The following is a 14421-nucleotide window of genomic DNA, read 5'->3' as shown; positions in this document are numbered from 1 at the left end:
CTTGAACTCAGGAATCTGTGTGCCTTTGTAAGCATAAACAAAAAAACCTAGCTAAGTGGAATCCCCTGTGATCACCAGTCCCTAAATCTCTTTATCTCTTTATATATACATATACATTATAAAACATACAAGTATATATTATATATCCACATATATTCATACATATAAATTCACTCATATATCCATATATATTGTATGTAAATACATATTTATGCTTTATACAAAGCTTATATATAAGTATATAATATAATAGCAAAGTATTATTTATATAAATATAAATAATAGAACATATATTGTATTAGGAATATATATTGTACACATATAGAGAAATTTATTTTTTAAGTTCTGTTACACTAATATATCTCCATCATATATGTCATATACACACATGTATATACACACACACACATATATATACATCAACTAACACACATATATCTTATATATATATATATTTTTTGTAGGATATTGTTTGCAATAATATCTCAATTTTGTTTCTGTAAGCTGTTAGGCCCCTCCAAAAAATTCCTTTTTCCAAGTTGATCACTTAGACAAAACCATCATTCCCTCACCAGCTTGAAGAAACATCCTATTTGTTCAAAGAAGTTATTCTCTTTATCTCTGGCAAAAGGGACACACAGTTCTCCATTAACGTATGACTATTATGATGACTAGCATGTCAAAGATGTTGCTAGTTTTGGGGCTCCCTCAGTCCCTTCTCACAAGTCCTCACCCTAGGTCACAGGCTACCTTTCTCATGAGTATCATTCCCATATAAAACTAAGAATATTTCCACCTCTAAACCATTGCTTCTCTGTACTTCCCAAGAACAGACAGCCTTGGTGTTTTGGAATAAACATTTTCCCTTTTCTTTTTGTCCATTTTCATCTACAGAGCTTCTCTTTAAGTTTCTTTACTGCCCCCCTTTTTTTCATTCATAAGCAAGCACAACTTCTGAACAACACTAAACAAGATACTTTTAAATCAAGGCCTCGCTTCTTACCAGTGTGTTTTTAAATTTAAAATTGTGTAACTCGGAGCATGTACTCCATCAAGAAATTTTATAAAGCACTTTAAAAAGACAGAAAAAAGTTCATCTAAGCACCTTTTTTTCCTGAGCTGCCTCATTAGTACTAGGAACTTAAGGTTTACTTTTCACTAGTTTCTAACCGGAAAATATATTAGGTACTGGTGCCGGAAATAGTGAAATCGCAGCTAGAAAAGGACCACAGGAAGGGGCCTCTTTGAGCGATGGCTTAGGGGTGTGGCTTTGCAGACGTTGCGATCCCTTGAGCCTTTGCGTGGCGCTAAGGCTATTGGGAGTTTTTCACTTCTTAGCGTCGTCGTTGGGGCCGCCATCTTATTTTTAAGTGAACAAACTTTAAATTTCTTTTCTCCCTGATTGCTGTTGCTGGGTGCCACTTTCCTTCACGTTGGTGGTCACTTTGTGGTGTCATAAGGATCAGAACAGGGATCAAAGAAAAGTGAAGCTGTAACTGCCGGAGAAATCAGAGGTGACTCCGGAAAAACGGCTCTTAGACTGAACTCTACGATTAGAGCTCCGTCTCCCAAGACAGAAAAAAGGTAAGCAGCTCATTTGGTGGAAAAGAAGAGGGACTAGTAAAACTTCTCTGTGACAAAGGCATAAGCTGGCTACAGTTGATAATTTGTTGGAAATGGATTTTTGACCCGGCCACTCTTGTGATCTCCGAGAAGTCCTAGTATCGGAATGTTCAGACAGGATAGGAGAATGAAACAGTGGCTTGTACGTATTGCCCTTATTTTACACTCTAGTTTTAAGATTTAGAAAGTCAGACTGATGTGACTAGTTTGCATAAGGTGGGGGAAAATGGCTGCCTCTTGTTTCCCTGTTCTGTTTTGTGTCTTCGGGACTTAATCCGGAAGGAACTTAATAGCTGTACAGCTTCAAATCTTATTTCTTTGCCTACCGGATGTCTTTACTGACAACTGAGTGATTTATAGTAGAGCTAGGCCACGATTTTGCGCATGACTTTACAAATGGCCAAGCAAATTGTTTATGCCTTTTCCGTATGCTGACATCTTGCATGAGAAATGAACTACGTTTTTTAATTCTTACAAGGGACTGCTGAAGTTGAACGTTCCATGAAAAAATATTTTTAATGAAAGAGTCCTTTGTAAACTGGCCTGTGTCTTCTACTTTTCAGGTTTTCAATATTCCTACAAAAACATGTCTGAGTTGGTGAGTGGTAAACCTGACTTTGCTGATGTGTCATAATGTGTTTTTCCATTGTCCTTACAGTTCAAAGAGTGCATAAAATTTGTACTGTGTTTTGTGAAAACTAAATTTCACATTAGTATTTTCTTACAGAAATATGCTAACTGAATTTTTGCCTACAGTTTAAATTTTTTTCAGCTTTTTAACTCATTGTTAGATGTTCAAGATGTGGTGTGTAATGGCATTGCCTGTTTAAGCTCTTCATCTTGTAAATCCAAGGAACATTTGTCTACCTTCACTTAAAAAAAGAACTTGAGGTGTTTTGGTTACATTTTTTGGAGTTCTCACTTTTAAAAATAAATTTAGTATTATTTGATTAAAGTTTCATTATCTTACCTGAGGCTCATCACCACTAAAGAAATATGATAAAAATATTAACTAGTAGTGATAACCTCAAACCTAACCTTGAAAAACTAAAAGAACTAACCATAAGGTACTTTTTCCTTGGTATGTATTTAATTTACATTTGGCACCTGAAAATATGAAATAATCTACATGTATTCATAATTCAAAGCATACCCATGTGATTTTACTTTTAACACCTTATACTTTTAACCTTATTTTTTAGTTTGTGAATAATGAATTTGTCTATGGTGTTTTAGGGATGAGTTCAGAATGGTTGTTTTGTTTGTTTCCAACTTAAAAATAAGTCAGTTATGCAGAATCAAATAACATGGACTCTGTGCCCACAGTCTCATAGTCTGAAATCACTATCAGGAAGCCTGTAAGTTGTGTTACCTATCTACCCCCCTCTGCAGATTTGTTATGTTGTGAAAGCTGGGTGTTTTGTGGGACTCCTAACAGTGAGAGGGGGTTGTTTCTGACACTTATGCCTACTTTGGGGAACCTTTTTCTCCTACTGAATTGCCTCATCCAGACAAGAGGTGCCTAGTCTTATTGGAACTTGATATGCCATTTGGTTGATATCTTTTTCTGAAGAGAGGAGTATTTGGGAGATAAAAGGATGGGTAGGAAGGGCCAAAGGGAATTGAAACTGTGATGGGGACAGTTTAAAATTTAGAAGCCACCCTTGTCTGGCCTATTTGGGAGTGGATGCACCTTGTAGCCTCACAGAGGCTTAATGTGCCAGGGTGTGGAGAATACCCTCTCAGAGGAGAAGCAGAGGGAGGATAGGGAATGGGGGAGGGATTTTGGAAAGGGGTGACTGAGTGGAAGGCAGTGAGCAGGATGCAAAGTGAATAAAAAACTAATAAAAATAAATTTTAAAAGAAAAGGGTAAATGAAACTTTTAAAAATTCTAGTTTAGGGGGCTGGAGAAATGTCTTTCTGGTTAAGAGAACTGACTACTCTTCCAGTGGTCCTGAGTTCAATTCCTGGCAGCCACATGGTGGCTCACAACCATCTGTTATGGGATCTGATGCCCTCTTCTGGTGTGTCTGAAGACAGCTTCTGTGTACTCATATAAATAAATAACAATAATTTTTTAAAAGAAATTATAGTTTATAAATTAAACAAAGAAACGGACCTAATTAGGGGCTAGGGAAATGACTCAACAGTTTAGCAAGAGAGGATGTGCTTTGTCCTGCTAGGACTTGATGTTCAAGGAGGGTTAGTACATAAGAGAGCTTCCCCTTCTGAGGAGAAGGGAAGGGGTAATGGGGGAGGAATTTATAAGCTGGGACTTGGAGGAGAGGAGGGGAGCTGTATTGGGATGCAATGGGAATGAAAAATAAATTATTGGGAAAAATTGAACCCCAAAATTAGTTAGATTAATTGCTTCCTCTGCCTAAATATGCCTTCATACATTTCTTTATTTCAAAAGAAAAGAACATACTTGACTTTTTGCCCCTTCCATTAGTCTCTTCTTCCTTCACCTCTTTTTATTTTCATTCTGATTTTTTTATATCTCTGAAAAAGAGACATCTTGTTAGGTCACATTTTTATTTATAAGAGGACACTGTATTCAGATACACCAGAAGAGGGCATCAGCTCACATGGTTGTGAGCCACCATGTGGTTGCTGGGAACTGACCGCAGAACCTCTGGAAGATCATGCAGCCAGAGCTTTTAACCACTGAGCCGTCTCTTCAGCCCCTAGATCATATTTTTAAATTAATTCAGAATATATGGATTTGACTAGATATTTTAATTCATTTACATTTTATTAGTTACCTGTTTGATAGGATTTTTACTGTTAATATTTTCCTTTCATTTTATTTTTCATACATTATTTCCCTTGTATTTTGTTTTCTGCCATTGTCTATTTCTTTCTTTAATCTTGTTTTCATTTGCTTTTATTCTGTATATTTTTTGTTTGTCATAGGTTCTATATGTATTTCTATAAGTAGTTTGTAGTTTAAATAGAAAAAATGCAGTTGCAAGATATTGGATCACACTGTGGTATGATCAACCCTAGTATACATTTTATCTAAGAGCTTTCTATTGTTTGTAAACAGGTTGTTGTGGTGTGGCTTGGCCCTAAGCACTTACCTTTAACCTAAGAGCTTTCTGTAAACAAGCTAAATTAAGTCAAAGATAGGTCAAGAAACAGAGCAAGCAACCAGTTGACAGGGAGTGAATTAAGAAAACCCAGAAATGAGATATGAGGGTCTTTAAGTTGAAGGTATTTCAGACATAATGGAGAAAGAGAAGGAACTTTTTCCTTCTAGGACATCAGTGGAGTAGGAAAGTCACCAGGGTGCTTTATCTACCTCTTTGAGCTTGCAGATTTTCACCAGTGTCTGGCTCCTGAGTCTTAATTTAATTGAACTTTTGGGACTTTGTTTTAAAACAGCAAAATGGATATGTCCTGAAAAGAGGTACTCAGTTTAAATGATGCTCTGTCTTCTCAAAGTAAATTTATATAGCAAGCTTTGCATATAGTCCTAGAAGACATCATTTTCAAAGCCATTACAAATCACAGTGAATTAATGCAGTTTGTACATAAAATAAATGATGAAAAGGGGAAGAGATGTTCTTTGATGACGAATTTTAAGAAAACAGCTAAGTTTCTCTGTCTATAGAACAGAATTAAGCCAATAGCAAACTTAAAAAGTTCCTCCCATTTCAATTTCATGAAAACTTTAAAGTTCCAGTTCTTTTAATTAAGCAATAAAAACTATAAGAAGAAAATGTGGTTGTTTTAAATTTTTTATATAAGGCTACTACAATGATTGCATATAGTAAAAACAAAATAATTTATAAGATATAATTGGTACTATGGAGGTAATATGCATAGATATGTATACATCTTTCAGGTTTTTTCCTTCCATTTTTTATTTAATACTTTTATAGACTAACATCTTTCTTCCTTTCTTCCTTTTCTTTCTTTTTTTTTTTTTTTTTTTTTTTGGTTTTGGTTTTGGTTTTTCGAGACAGGGTTTCTCTGTGTAGCCCTGGCAGTTCTGGAACTCACTCTGTAGACCAGGCTGGCTTCTCATTCAGAGATCTGCCTGCCTCTGCCTCTGGGATTAAAGGCTTGTACCACCACTGCCTGGCATAACATCATTTCTTGGCAATTTTTATTCCAAAGAAAAGCTCAGGTTTTGTCTTCACCTCAATGTTTCATGCTATAAAAATAATTATAATTACCTTTTTTAAGATTATTAGTAAGTTTGAAATTTTACATGGTTTTATAATTTACTCAAGATCTAGAGTCTAGGTTATGATCATACTTTGCTTAACATTTTTATGAAAATTACATTGTTTTTGCTTTCTGTGATTCTGTTCATAAAGGCAAGTCTATTTTGTATATTTGTGGAGAAAAACTCAAAATACTGCATGATTTTTAAAAGTTTTAGTGTTAAGTGTTTCAAGTATATTCCCAGTTGATGTCTTTGACTTTTTTTCTATTATTTCTGGATTTATTTTTGTGTTTGTGGCTTTCCTTTTGTTGAATGTGTTAGTTGTTACCATTTTTAGAAAAATACCAGATCATTCCTTTTTACTTGGCTTGGTTTCCAGTGCTTGGCTTTTGGAATGAAACTTAGCTTTCTATTTGCTGAAACATTTTATTTTCAAGGATATATTCAAGAAATGCCAACTTCTAGGCGTTAGGTATTTGATCTAGTCTTGTCCAGGCCAGACTTAAATTTCATTAGAATTCATTTAAAGTACCACAGGGAATTTTATTTTCATGTTTATACTGTTGGTTAGAAATTATTGGGCTATAACTTTAAAATCAATACTTTCATGTTATGTTGCAGAGAACTCTGAAAATAAATGATCTATAGTCCTGTGAGGAATCCAGAGTTGACATACATTGCCTTCCACTTAAGAACTGGTAAGACTTGTTTTCTTGCTAGAACTGCCAATATAATAATGGGGACCTACTGAGGTGATTTAAAGTATTACTGAAATTATACTTTGCCTTTGTCTCATTTTTACAATTCTATATTACCGATTGTAGAGACCTGGTTAAATTTGAAATTCATGTTAAAGTTGGAATAATTCCTTATTCACATTTTTCTAGTTTGGTTAAAATAATTTCTGTATGATTGTTCTTAAATTAGAGATTTTAGGGCCTGGCATATGGTAATACTTTATTTCTTGAAGGTAGACTATAATTTCTTCTCTTAGGACAAATGCATAAACAGACAAACTAGAAAAGGTCTGCTCTTTGATCATGACAATCACAACTCGTGGCTCTCCAGTAGGAGAGAATGAGAGCCAGGGTCAGACTTCTGATGGACAACCTCAGCCTTCTTTCCAACAGAACCAGGTAAGATTACACCATGTTGTTTTAGGTAATATAAAATATGAACAATTGGATTATGTTCTAATTAATTTATAATCATCAAAGCCACTTAAACTAAAGAAAAATGACAACAGGAAAATTTTAAGTGTTATATTGTACTTAAGACTTGACTTCTGAATTGTGGTTTTATGTCTAAAGGTAATTGTGACTCTGAAGGCAAAATTAAGTTATTTTAATTGGCCAATTACAGTAATTAGTAAATTAGTAAAAACTAGTACTATGGTACAAAAACCATGGTATTCACGAATGTGTTTATTTAAAATCTATGAACTGTTACTTCTAGGATTTTCCACCTTACAAAAAGTAAAACTTTTAGAAATGAGGCAAAGCTACATCTGAGGGACTTTTTTGTTGACTTTTATGCTTTTACTTTTTTTATTAATCATTGCTGTCGTTTACATCTCAAATATCACCCTTCCCAGTGACCCATCCACAGCCCCCCATCCATCAGCCCTCTGCCCCCTTCCCTTTGCCTCTATGAGAGTGCTGTCCTACCCACCCACTCCCTCCCATTGCTCCATCATTCACCTATGCTGGGAAAATAAATCTCCACAGCAAAAGGGCCTCCCCTCAGATTGATGTCCGACAAGGCTACATGTGTATCTGGAGCCATGGATCCTTCTCTGTACACTCCTTGACTGGTGGTCTGCTCCCTAGGAGCACTGGGTGGTCCGGTCAGCCAACATTGTTCTTCCTATAGGGTTGCAATCCTCCTCTGCTCTTCCAGTCCTTCACCAACTACCCCACCGAGGTCCCTGAGCTCAGATGGTTGGCTTTCGATGGTTGACTTCGAGCACATTTGCATTGGTCAGGTGCTGGCAGAACCTCAAAAGGAGCAGCCACACCAGGTTCCTGTCAGCAAGCACCCCTTGGCAACAATAGTGTCTGGGTTTGGTATCTGTAGACAGGAAGGATTCCCAGGTAGGGCAGTCCCTGGATGGCCTTTCTCTGCTCCACTCTTTGTCCCTGTATTTCCTTTAGACAGGAACATTACTGATTTTAAAACTTTGAGATAGATAGATAGGTGGCCTCATCCCTCAACTGAAACCTGTGCTTATCTACTGGAGGTGGTCTTCTATCTCTTAACTGCACATTTCAGCTGGTCATCCCCACTGGGTCCTGGGAGCCTCTAGCTTCCCTGGTGTCTGGTACCCTCAGTGGCTACACCCAGTTCCTCATCCCCCACTACTGCATATATTTATTCGACTTCCTGACCCTTTGTACCTCATTCCTGTCCCCTCCAGTACTTCCCCCCTTTTTCTCCCCCTTTTTCTCCCTCTCTCCCTCCCAGGTACCAATCCCTCCACTCCCAAGATCACCCTTTTTACCCCTCTATGCAGGACTGAAGCATCCACACCCTGGTCTTCCATCCTCCTAAGCTCCATATGATCTGTGGATTGTATCATGGGCATTGTGATGGATTTTTTTAAATTCTCAATAATTTTTTCTGCAGATATGATATCTGCTTAGTTCTATGTGTACAGGTATCTCACACCTTATTACTAACTTTATCTCTAATAGTTTGTTTTAGAAGGTTCTGTTAATGAAACTGACATTATTTAACTCAAGACAGACAAGACTTGCCATTAAAAGCATTTACACACACATTCATGTGTCATAAAACAGTTCACAATAGAAATCATATTTAAGTAGTGCTCCCATGTTTTATTATTAACATTTTAATTTTAATTTTTTATGTCTGTTAGAACCCTTAACATTTCAAATATACAGACTTATTAGTTGACAGTCTCTGCTATTGTTAGGACAATGTTAATACTTTCTGTACAGACTTACTTATTTCCTTTCTCCGAGATTTGTAAATGAAATATGAACATTCTGTGTGAAAACTTCTTTACCATTTTTCTGATGTAATAGTTTGTTTTGAGGAAAATAAAGCAGTTGTTTTTCTTAATATTTTGGTGAGTTTTTCCTCATGAACTTTTACATCCCCTACTATCCCTAATCATCATCTCAGGTATAACATTGGTTATAGAGAGCTGGAGAGGGAGGGTTGTTTTTTTTTCTCTCTCTTTTTCTTGTATATAAGGGGTATGGTTGGATATTTATCTTTTCCTTTTTCCAGAATTATTTATACAGTGCTCTAATGTGGTTAACCAAAACTACTTGTTGAAGATAAACTTAGTAAGTGAACAGAATGGTCTGGAATATTTTTAAATGGTTGCTGTTCCCTTCTGAATTATGAAAGTATGATTATTTGGCAAAACAAAAAATTATATATACTTAAATGCCATGGGAATTTTAACTCACATACTTTACAAAATCAGACTTTAATACTTGGTCAAAAATATGATTCATATTTGTACCTCACACTAGATCCTTCAGAGGTTTTAAACCTATTCAGATTTTCTTTATGACTCAGCTTGGAAAAAACTCTGGAAGTGCATGCTTCATAAAGCTTGTTTGTTGGAATACAGTAGTTAATGTTACTTTATAATTTTTTCATTCCTATTAAATTTGAAAGTAGTGTTTGTTGTTATGTCTGGATTATTTCGGTTTCTATTTTTCTTAGTGAATCTAATGAAGATACTGATAATTTGCTTATAGATTTTAAAAAATATTTATTTACTTTATGCATATGAGTACACTCTAGCTGTCTTCAGATACAACAGAAGAAGACATCAGATATCATTACAGATAGTTGTAAACCATCATGTGGTTGCTGGAAATTGAACTCTGGACTACTTGAAGAGCAGTCAGTGCTCTTAACAGCTGAGCCATCTTTCCAGCCCATTTATACTTTTTCAAAACTATTTTGTTTTGATTTCTATTTTTTATTATTCAGTGTTCTATTTTTTGCTCTTGTTACTTTTAATTTTTGTGTTAGCTGTGACTTACGTGCTTCTCTTAAGAAAAAGGCTAGGTATTTTTATATAAATTTTTTAAATGTATTAAGTCTTCACAGTGTTCTGTTATATTTTATAGAAATAGTATATTTAATGTTTTACTGACTTCTGATATCCTAATTTTCATTGTTATTTCCTCTTTGGTTTATAGACTATTTCAGCTATCATTTTATTTCTATTTCACTTCTAATTTTGCCAGTTTTCTTTCTCTGCTTTGATTCTATAGCATTCTGAAAAGAAACGTTCTATGGTTAGTCTTAAATATGTCACAGAGTATATTTTGTATGTCTGTTTGTGGGTGGGTGGGTGTATAGTCTGCTATATTCTTTATATTTCATTTGAATTAAATAATTTTACAGTGTAAAACAATTTTTTTGTTGTTTTGAACTTTGGACTGACTGCTCTGTTCACTATTAAAATAGAGCATTGAAGCTTATGACTGCTTTAATGAACAGTTTCTTATTCAAAACAATATTTTTCAAATATAATTACCAACTCCAAAGGTTGATTGATATGTACATAACCATCATATATTGATGAATTTACCTTTTTCTATGCACAAGTTATATTGTCTTTATTTATTACTAAAGTATCCTCCTCTATTGTATTACCTGGGCTGGCTATCAACAGAGATCCTTCTACCTCTTCCTTAAAAGGTATGATACTATACCCAATTAGGTTGTTATTTTGTTTGGTTTTTTATTTTAAGGACTACAGTTTCACTTATTTGTGACCAGAATTCTTTTAAGAATTGTTGATTTTCAGTTTGTTCAGCATGTCACATTTTGGGAGGATGAATTTTTAATTTCCAAGCACATGATATAATTTGACTAGAATCCAAATATGACCTATTTTTTCCTTTTAATTATTACATTTAAATAGTTTGAGTCGTATGTAGCTTATCGCTATGTTTTTGGTTTCTGTCATGTTACTGGCTATGTAATATATTTAGGTTACTTTGTATTTCTGATTGATTTTTTCTTCCTCATATTCTCTTTTATATGTGTTTTTTGAGTGGCATGTTTTATTTCAGTGGACAGTGCCTTACACTCAATATGTAGCTGAAACTAGCCTAAAAACTCAAAATCTCTCTGCCTATGCCTGTAAAATACAAACATTACAGATGTAAGTCACATACCATGATCATTTTTTGATACTAGTTTTATTCATTTATGTTCTTCTGTCCTTTTTTTAATCTTTAAGTTTTAACTTTAGAAATTTTTATTTTCATTTTAATTTTAGAGCAGTTTAAGTGTCTACTTAATGAATTATTCTATAAACCTACTTCATTTTTACTTTTCTTCTGCTAATTTAATCACAATCTTTTACTGAATAATAGTTACTTTAAGTATACAAATGTTAAATGTCCAATTAATAGATTTTTTTCTGGGCAGAGTTGTATTGGAGATTTTAATTCATTCAGGAAGATTGGTAAATAGAGCAAGACAAAATAATAGCCTGTTCTGCTTCTCTCTTTGGGCTTCAAAGTACTGGAATCAAACTCCATACTATCATGCATTATTATACAAGTACACTACTTATCAGCTATGTCCCTATTTTCAGGAATTGTTTATTAAGTTATGAGTGTTAGAATATTTTCCTTATTCTGTGGTTTCTGTCTCTCACTTAATAAAGTAGATTTTGTGAGAATGCCAGAAAACGTGATTCTCCCTATTCCATTTTAAACTTTGGTCTTTCACAAGTATAGTACCTGATCATTGTGGATGTTTCTTATCCAGAAATCAAATTTGTTAAGTTTTGGAGAATATGCAGACTACACTATTATATAATCTAGCATTTCAATGAGTTTTGAGCTGATATTAATTATGCTTCTTGTCTCTATAGTTGACATATCAGAATTGATTTATAAGCATAGCTATCTCCTTTGGTTTTTAAATATTTTTATTTTCTTAATATTGCTATTGATTACTATTATTGTTGATTCTAATTATTACTAATATCATAATGTGTGTGGTGACATGTACCTCTGAAAGTTTTATAATTAAAATTAAGTACAATTATATTTATTTTAGTAGTAATTTTTTAGAATGGTGTCTGTAATTTGACTTAGTTAATATAGTGCTATATAATAATTACTATTAATAATCTGTGCAAATGGAAAAGGGGCCAGTGATCAGCAGTATTATTCCAGTTCTTAAGTACATAGAGATAGTGTGTATCAGATAATTTTACAAGTGTGTACTGATATGTGAATTGCTAAGTGCTATACATGTTTTTATAGTTAAGTCTGGGATTTTTAACTTTTAATTAAGATCTCATCATCTGATTCTTCCAATGAGACTTCTCCAACAACTCCTCCATATGAACAAGGCCAAGGTGATGCTCCACCACAGCATGAAGAAGAGGATCCTTCATTTCCTCATACTGACCTGGCAAAGTTAGAAGACATGATCAACAGGTTCATTTATTTTCATTTGTATGTTAATGGACATAATTGCTTGAAAGAACAAATTGCTTTTGGCCAGCAAGTTTACTGGTATTAAATTAAAGGTATGGGGAGGGACAGTGAATGATGCTATTTTGGGCAGTTTTCTTCTCTGTTCTCTGGTTTTCCCTTTACACACACACACATTCTATCTATAATAGTCTCCTTTTTAATTTCATGGCACTTGCACTCTGTTATTTTATTTATTGATTATACTAGGAAAATATACATGACCGCAGAAGAATTAACTATATTTGACATGTCTCATAAATCTTGTTTGTCAAACATTGAAAGGTCAGAAATTCTACTTTCTTGTCTACTCATCAGTTTGAGGAATGTTTGCTTTCATTGTGAAATTGTTTCAAGTTGTTGAGCATATTTTTTTATTTTTGTCATGCACTCTACTTTACCAGCCCTTACTGCTTAACTCTCCACTTGATTGAGAAAATCCGCCTCTTTTCTCTTGCTTCAGTGTAGATTTCAGAATTCTACAGCAACATATCCTCATGGCTACATCTTCAAAAGTCACTGATTCCTGAGGATTGGCTAGTAAGAAGACAAATGCCATCATCTTTTCTGTTAAAGATTAAGGAATAAATTCCGTGACCAAAGGCTTCAAATGTCCTTGATAGATTTATGGTGGGAAAAGGCAACATATAGCAAAAGCCTCAGATTCTCTTCAACATGTTCCTTTCTGTTTTTAAAAGACATATTCATGTTTATGTTAAGTATATGAGTACTTTGCCTCTATACCTGTCTGTGTATTATATGTTTACAGTCTGAAAAGACCAGAAATGAGCATCTGATTTTGTGGCATGATGGTTAGATATGGCTGAGCCTCCATGCAGGTTCTGGTACTCAAGCCTGGGCCTATAGAAGGGTATCCATTCCTCTTAACACTAAGGCATCTCTCCAGTTCTCTTAACATATTTCTTTGTATACCTGTTACCCCGAAGAAACTATACTACATTCTCTGTTCTACTGTATATTTCCTGTAATTCCTTCCTGATCTGAGCAATAGCAGAAATGGGAAAAATTAAAGGACTTTTCAGGTCTGTCCTTTAGTCTCTTTTAGTCTCCCTTATTGTTGGTTAGGGTTATTTTTTCATAAAGGATTTTTGAAACTATGTTATACTATTAGCTGAATCATTAATAGGAAAATTTTAAAGATTCTTCAGTTCAATAATATAATTTTATTAAATTTATTTAAAATGACATCATTGGTGTTATTTGATACTTTTTCTAGCTCGTTGTGTAGCACCTAGGAGATATTGGACAAAGTATTTTCTGAGTAGTGGTGGGTTTGTCAGTCATTTTATTTATAGAAGGCTGACATTCTTTTGTAAATATAGCAGTAATAGTTAGGTATGCCAGCTTTTCCATAACTTAATATAGACAAACACATTTTAAAAACTCAATTTGTTTTGAAGTATAGACATTTACTTAAGACAGTAGATTTTAAAAGTTTCACAAATATATCTTCAGGAAAAGTTGGTACATATCTTAATATGTGGCTGTGGACACGTCTCAAAGTTTCACCTATGTCAAGAAAATTTAAAATGTTTTATTTACACTGTAAAAAATAAACTCTTTAATTTTAAGAGAACACATTCCTTTTTAGCTACAGGTATTGGCAGTTTAATTTTCAGTTTTGTTAAGCATTCTAAGTGATTCCTTACTACTATATCATTCTTTATATCATAAAATTCTGCATGTCGATATAATGGATATCTTTAATGCCACAGAAGGATGTTACTTGGCAACATTTTTCCTTAAAACTATGGTGAATTTAATTTGGGGATTTTGTTTGTTGTCTGTTATATTCTTTTTCCTAGTAAAAGTAGTAACCTGTAGTAACTTAACACTGTTTGAAGAGTATTCTGAGCAATAATCTTATTTTACAATAATTATTAGGTCCCGATGGGTGGTTCCTGTTTTGCCAAAGGGAGAATTAGAAGTACTTTTAGAAGCTTCTATTGATCTTACTAAAAAAGGTGAGTTTCACATCTGTTACATATTTTTCCATATACATGCTCTTTTATGTATGTAAATAGTGTTTTTGAAGGCTTTGATTTTTTCCATACAAATTTAAATATTTATAATTTGCAGTGAATATCAGTAACCTTTCTAGTAAGGCT

General features: G+C 34.0%; 1 protein-coding gene across 1 annotated transcript in view; it reads left to right on the top strand.

Annotated features, from left to right (window-relative positions):
• The first annotated feature begins 1324 nt into the window (after positions 1–1324).
• Usp9y (ubiquitin specific peptidase 9, Y chromosome) overlaps positions 1325–14421 on the top strand; it is a 160822-nt gene continuing 147725 nt past the window's right edge. Inside the window, exons 1-6 of the mRNA NM_148943.2 lie at positions 1325–1584; positions 2187–2221; positions 6423–6499; positions 6796–6937; positions 12111–12256; positions 14198–14277. Coding sequence (NP_683745.2) covers positions 6842–6937; positions 12111–12256; positions 14198–14277 — 322 coding nt within the window. The 5' untranslated portion in view covers positions 1325–1584; positions 2187–2221; positions 6423–6499; positions 6796–6841. The remainder of the gene's footprint in view (positions 1585–2186; positions 2222–6422; positions 6500–6795; positions 6938–12110; positions 12257–14197; positions 14278–14421) is intronic.

The sequence above is a fragment of the Mus musculus genome, chromosome Y (assembly GCF_000001635.26).
Source record: "Mus musculus strain C57BL/6J chromosome Y, GRCm38.p6 C57BL/6J".
NCBI classification, from domain to species: domain Eukaryota; kingdom Metazoa; phylum Chordata; class Mammalia; order Rodentia; family Muridae; genus Mus; species Mus musculus.
This window is presented reverse-complemented; position numbering and strand designations above follow the sequence as displayed.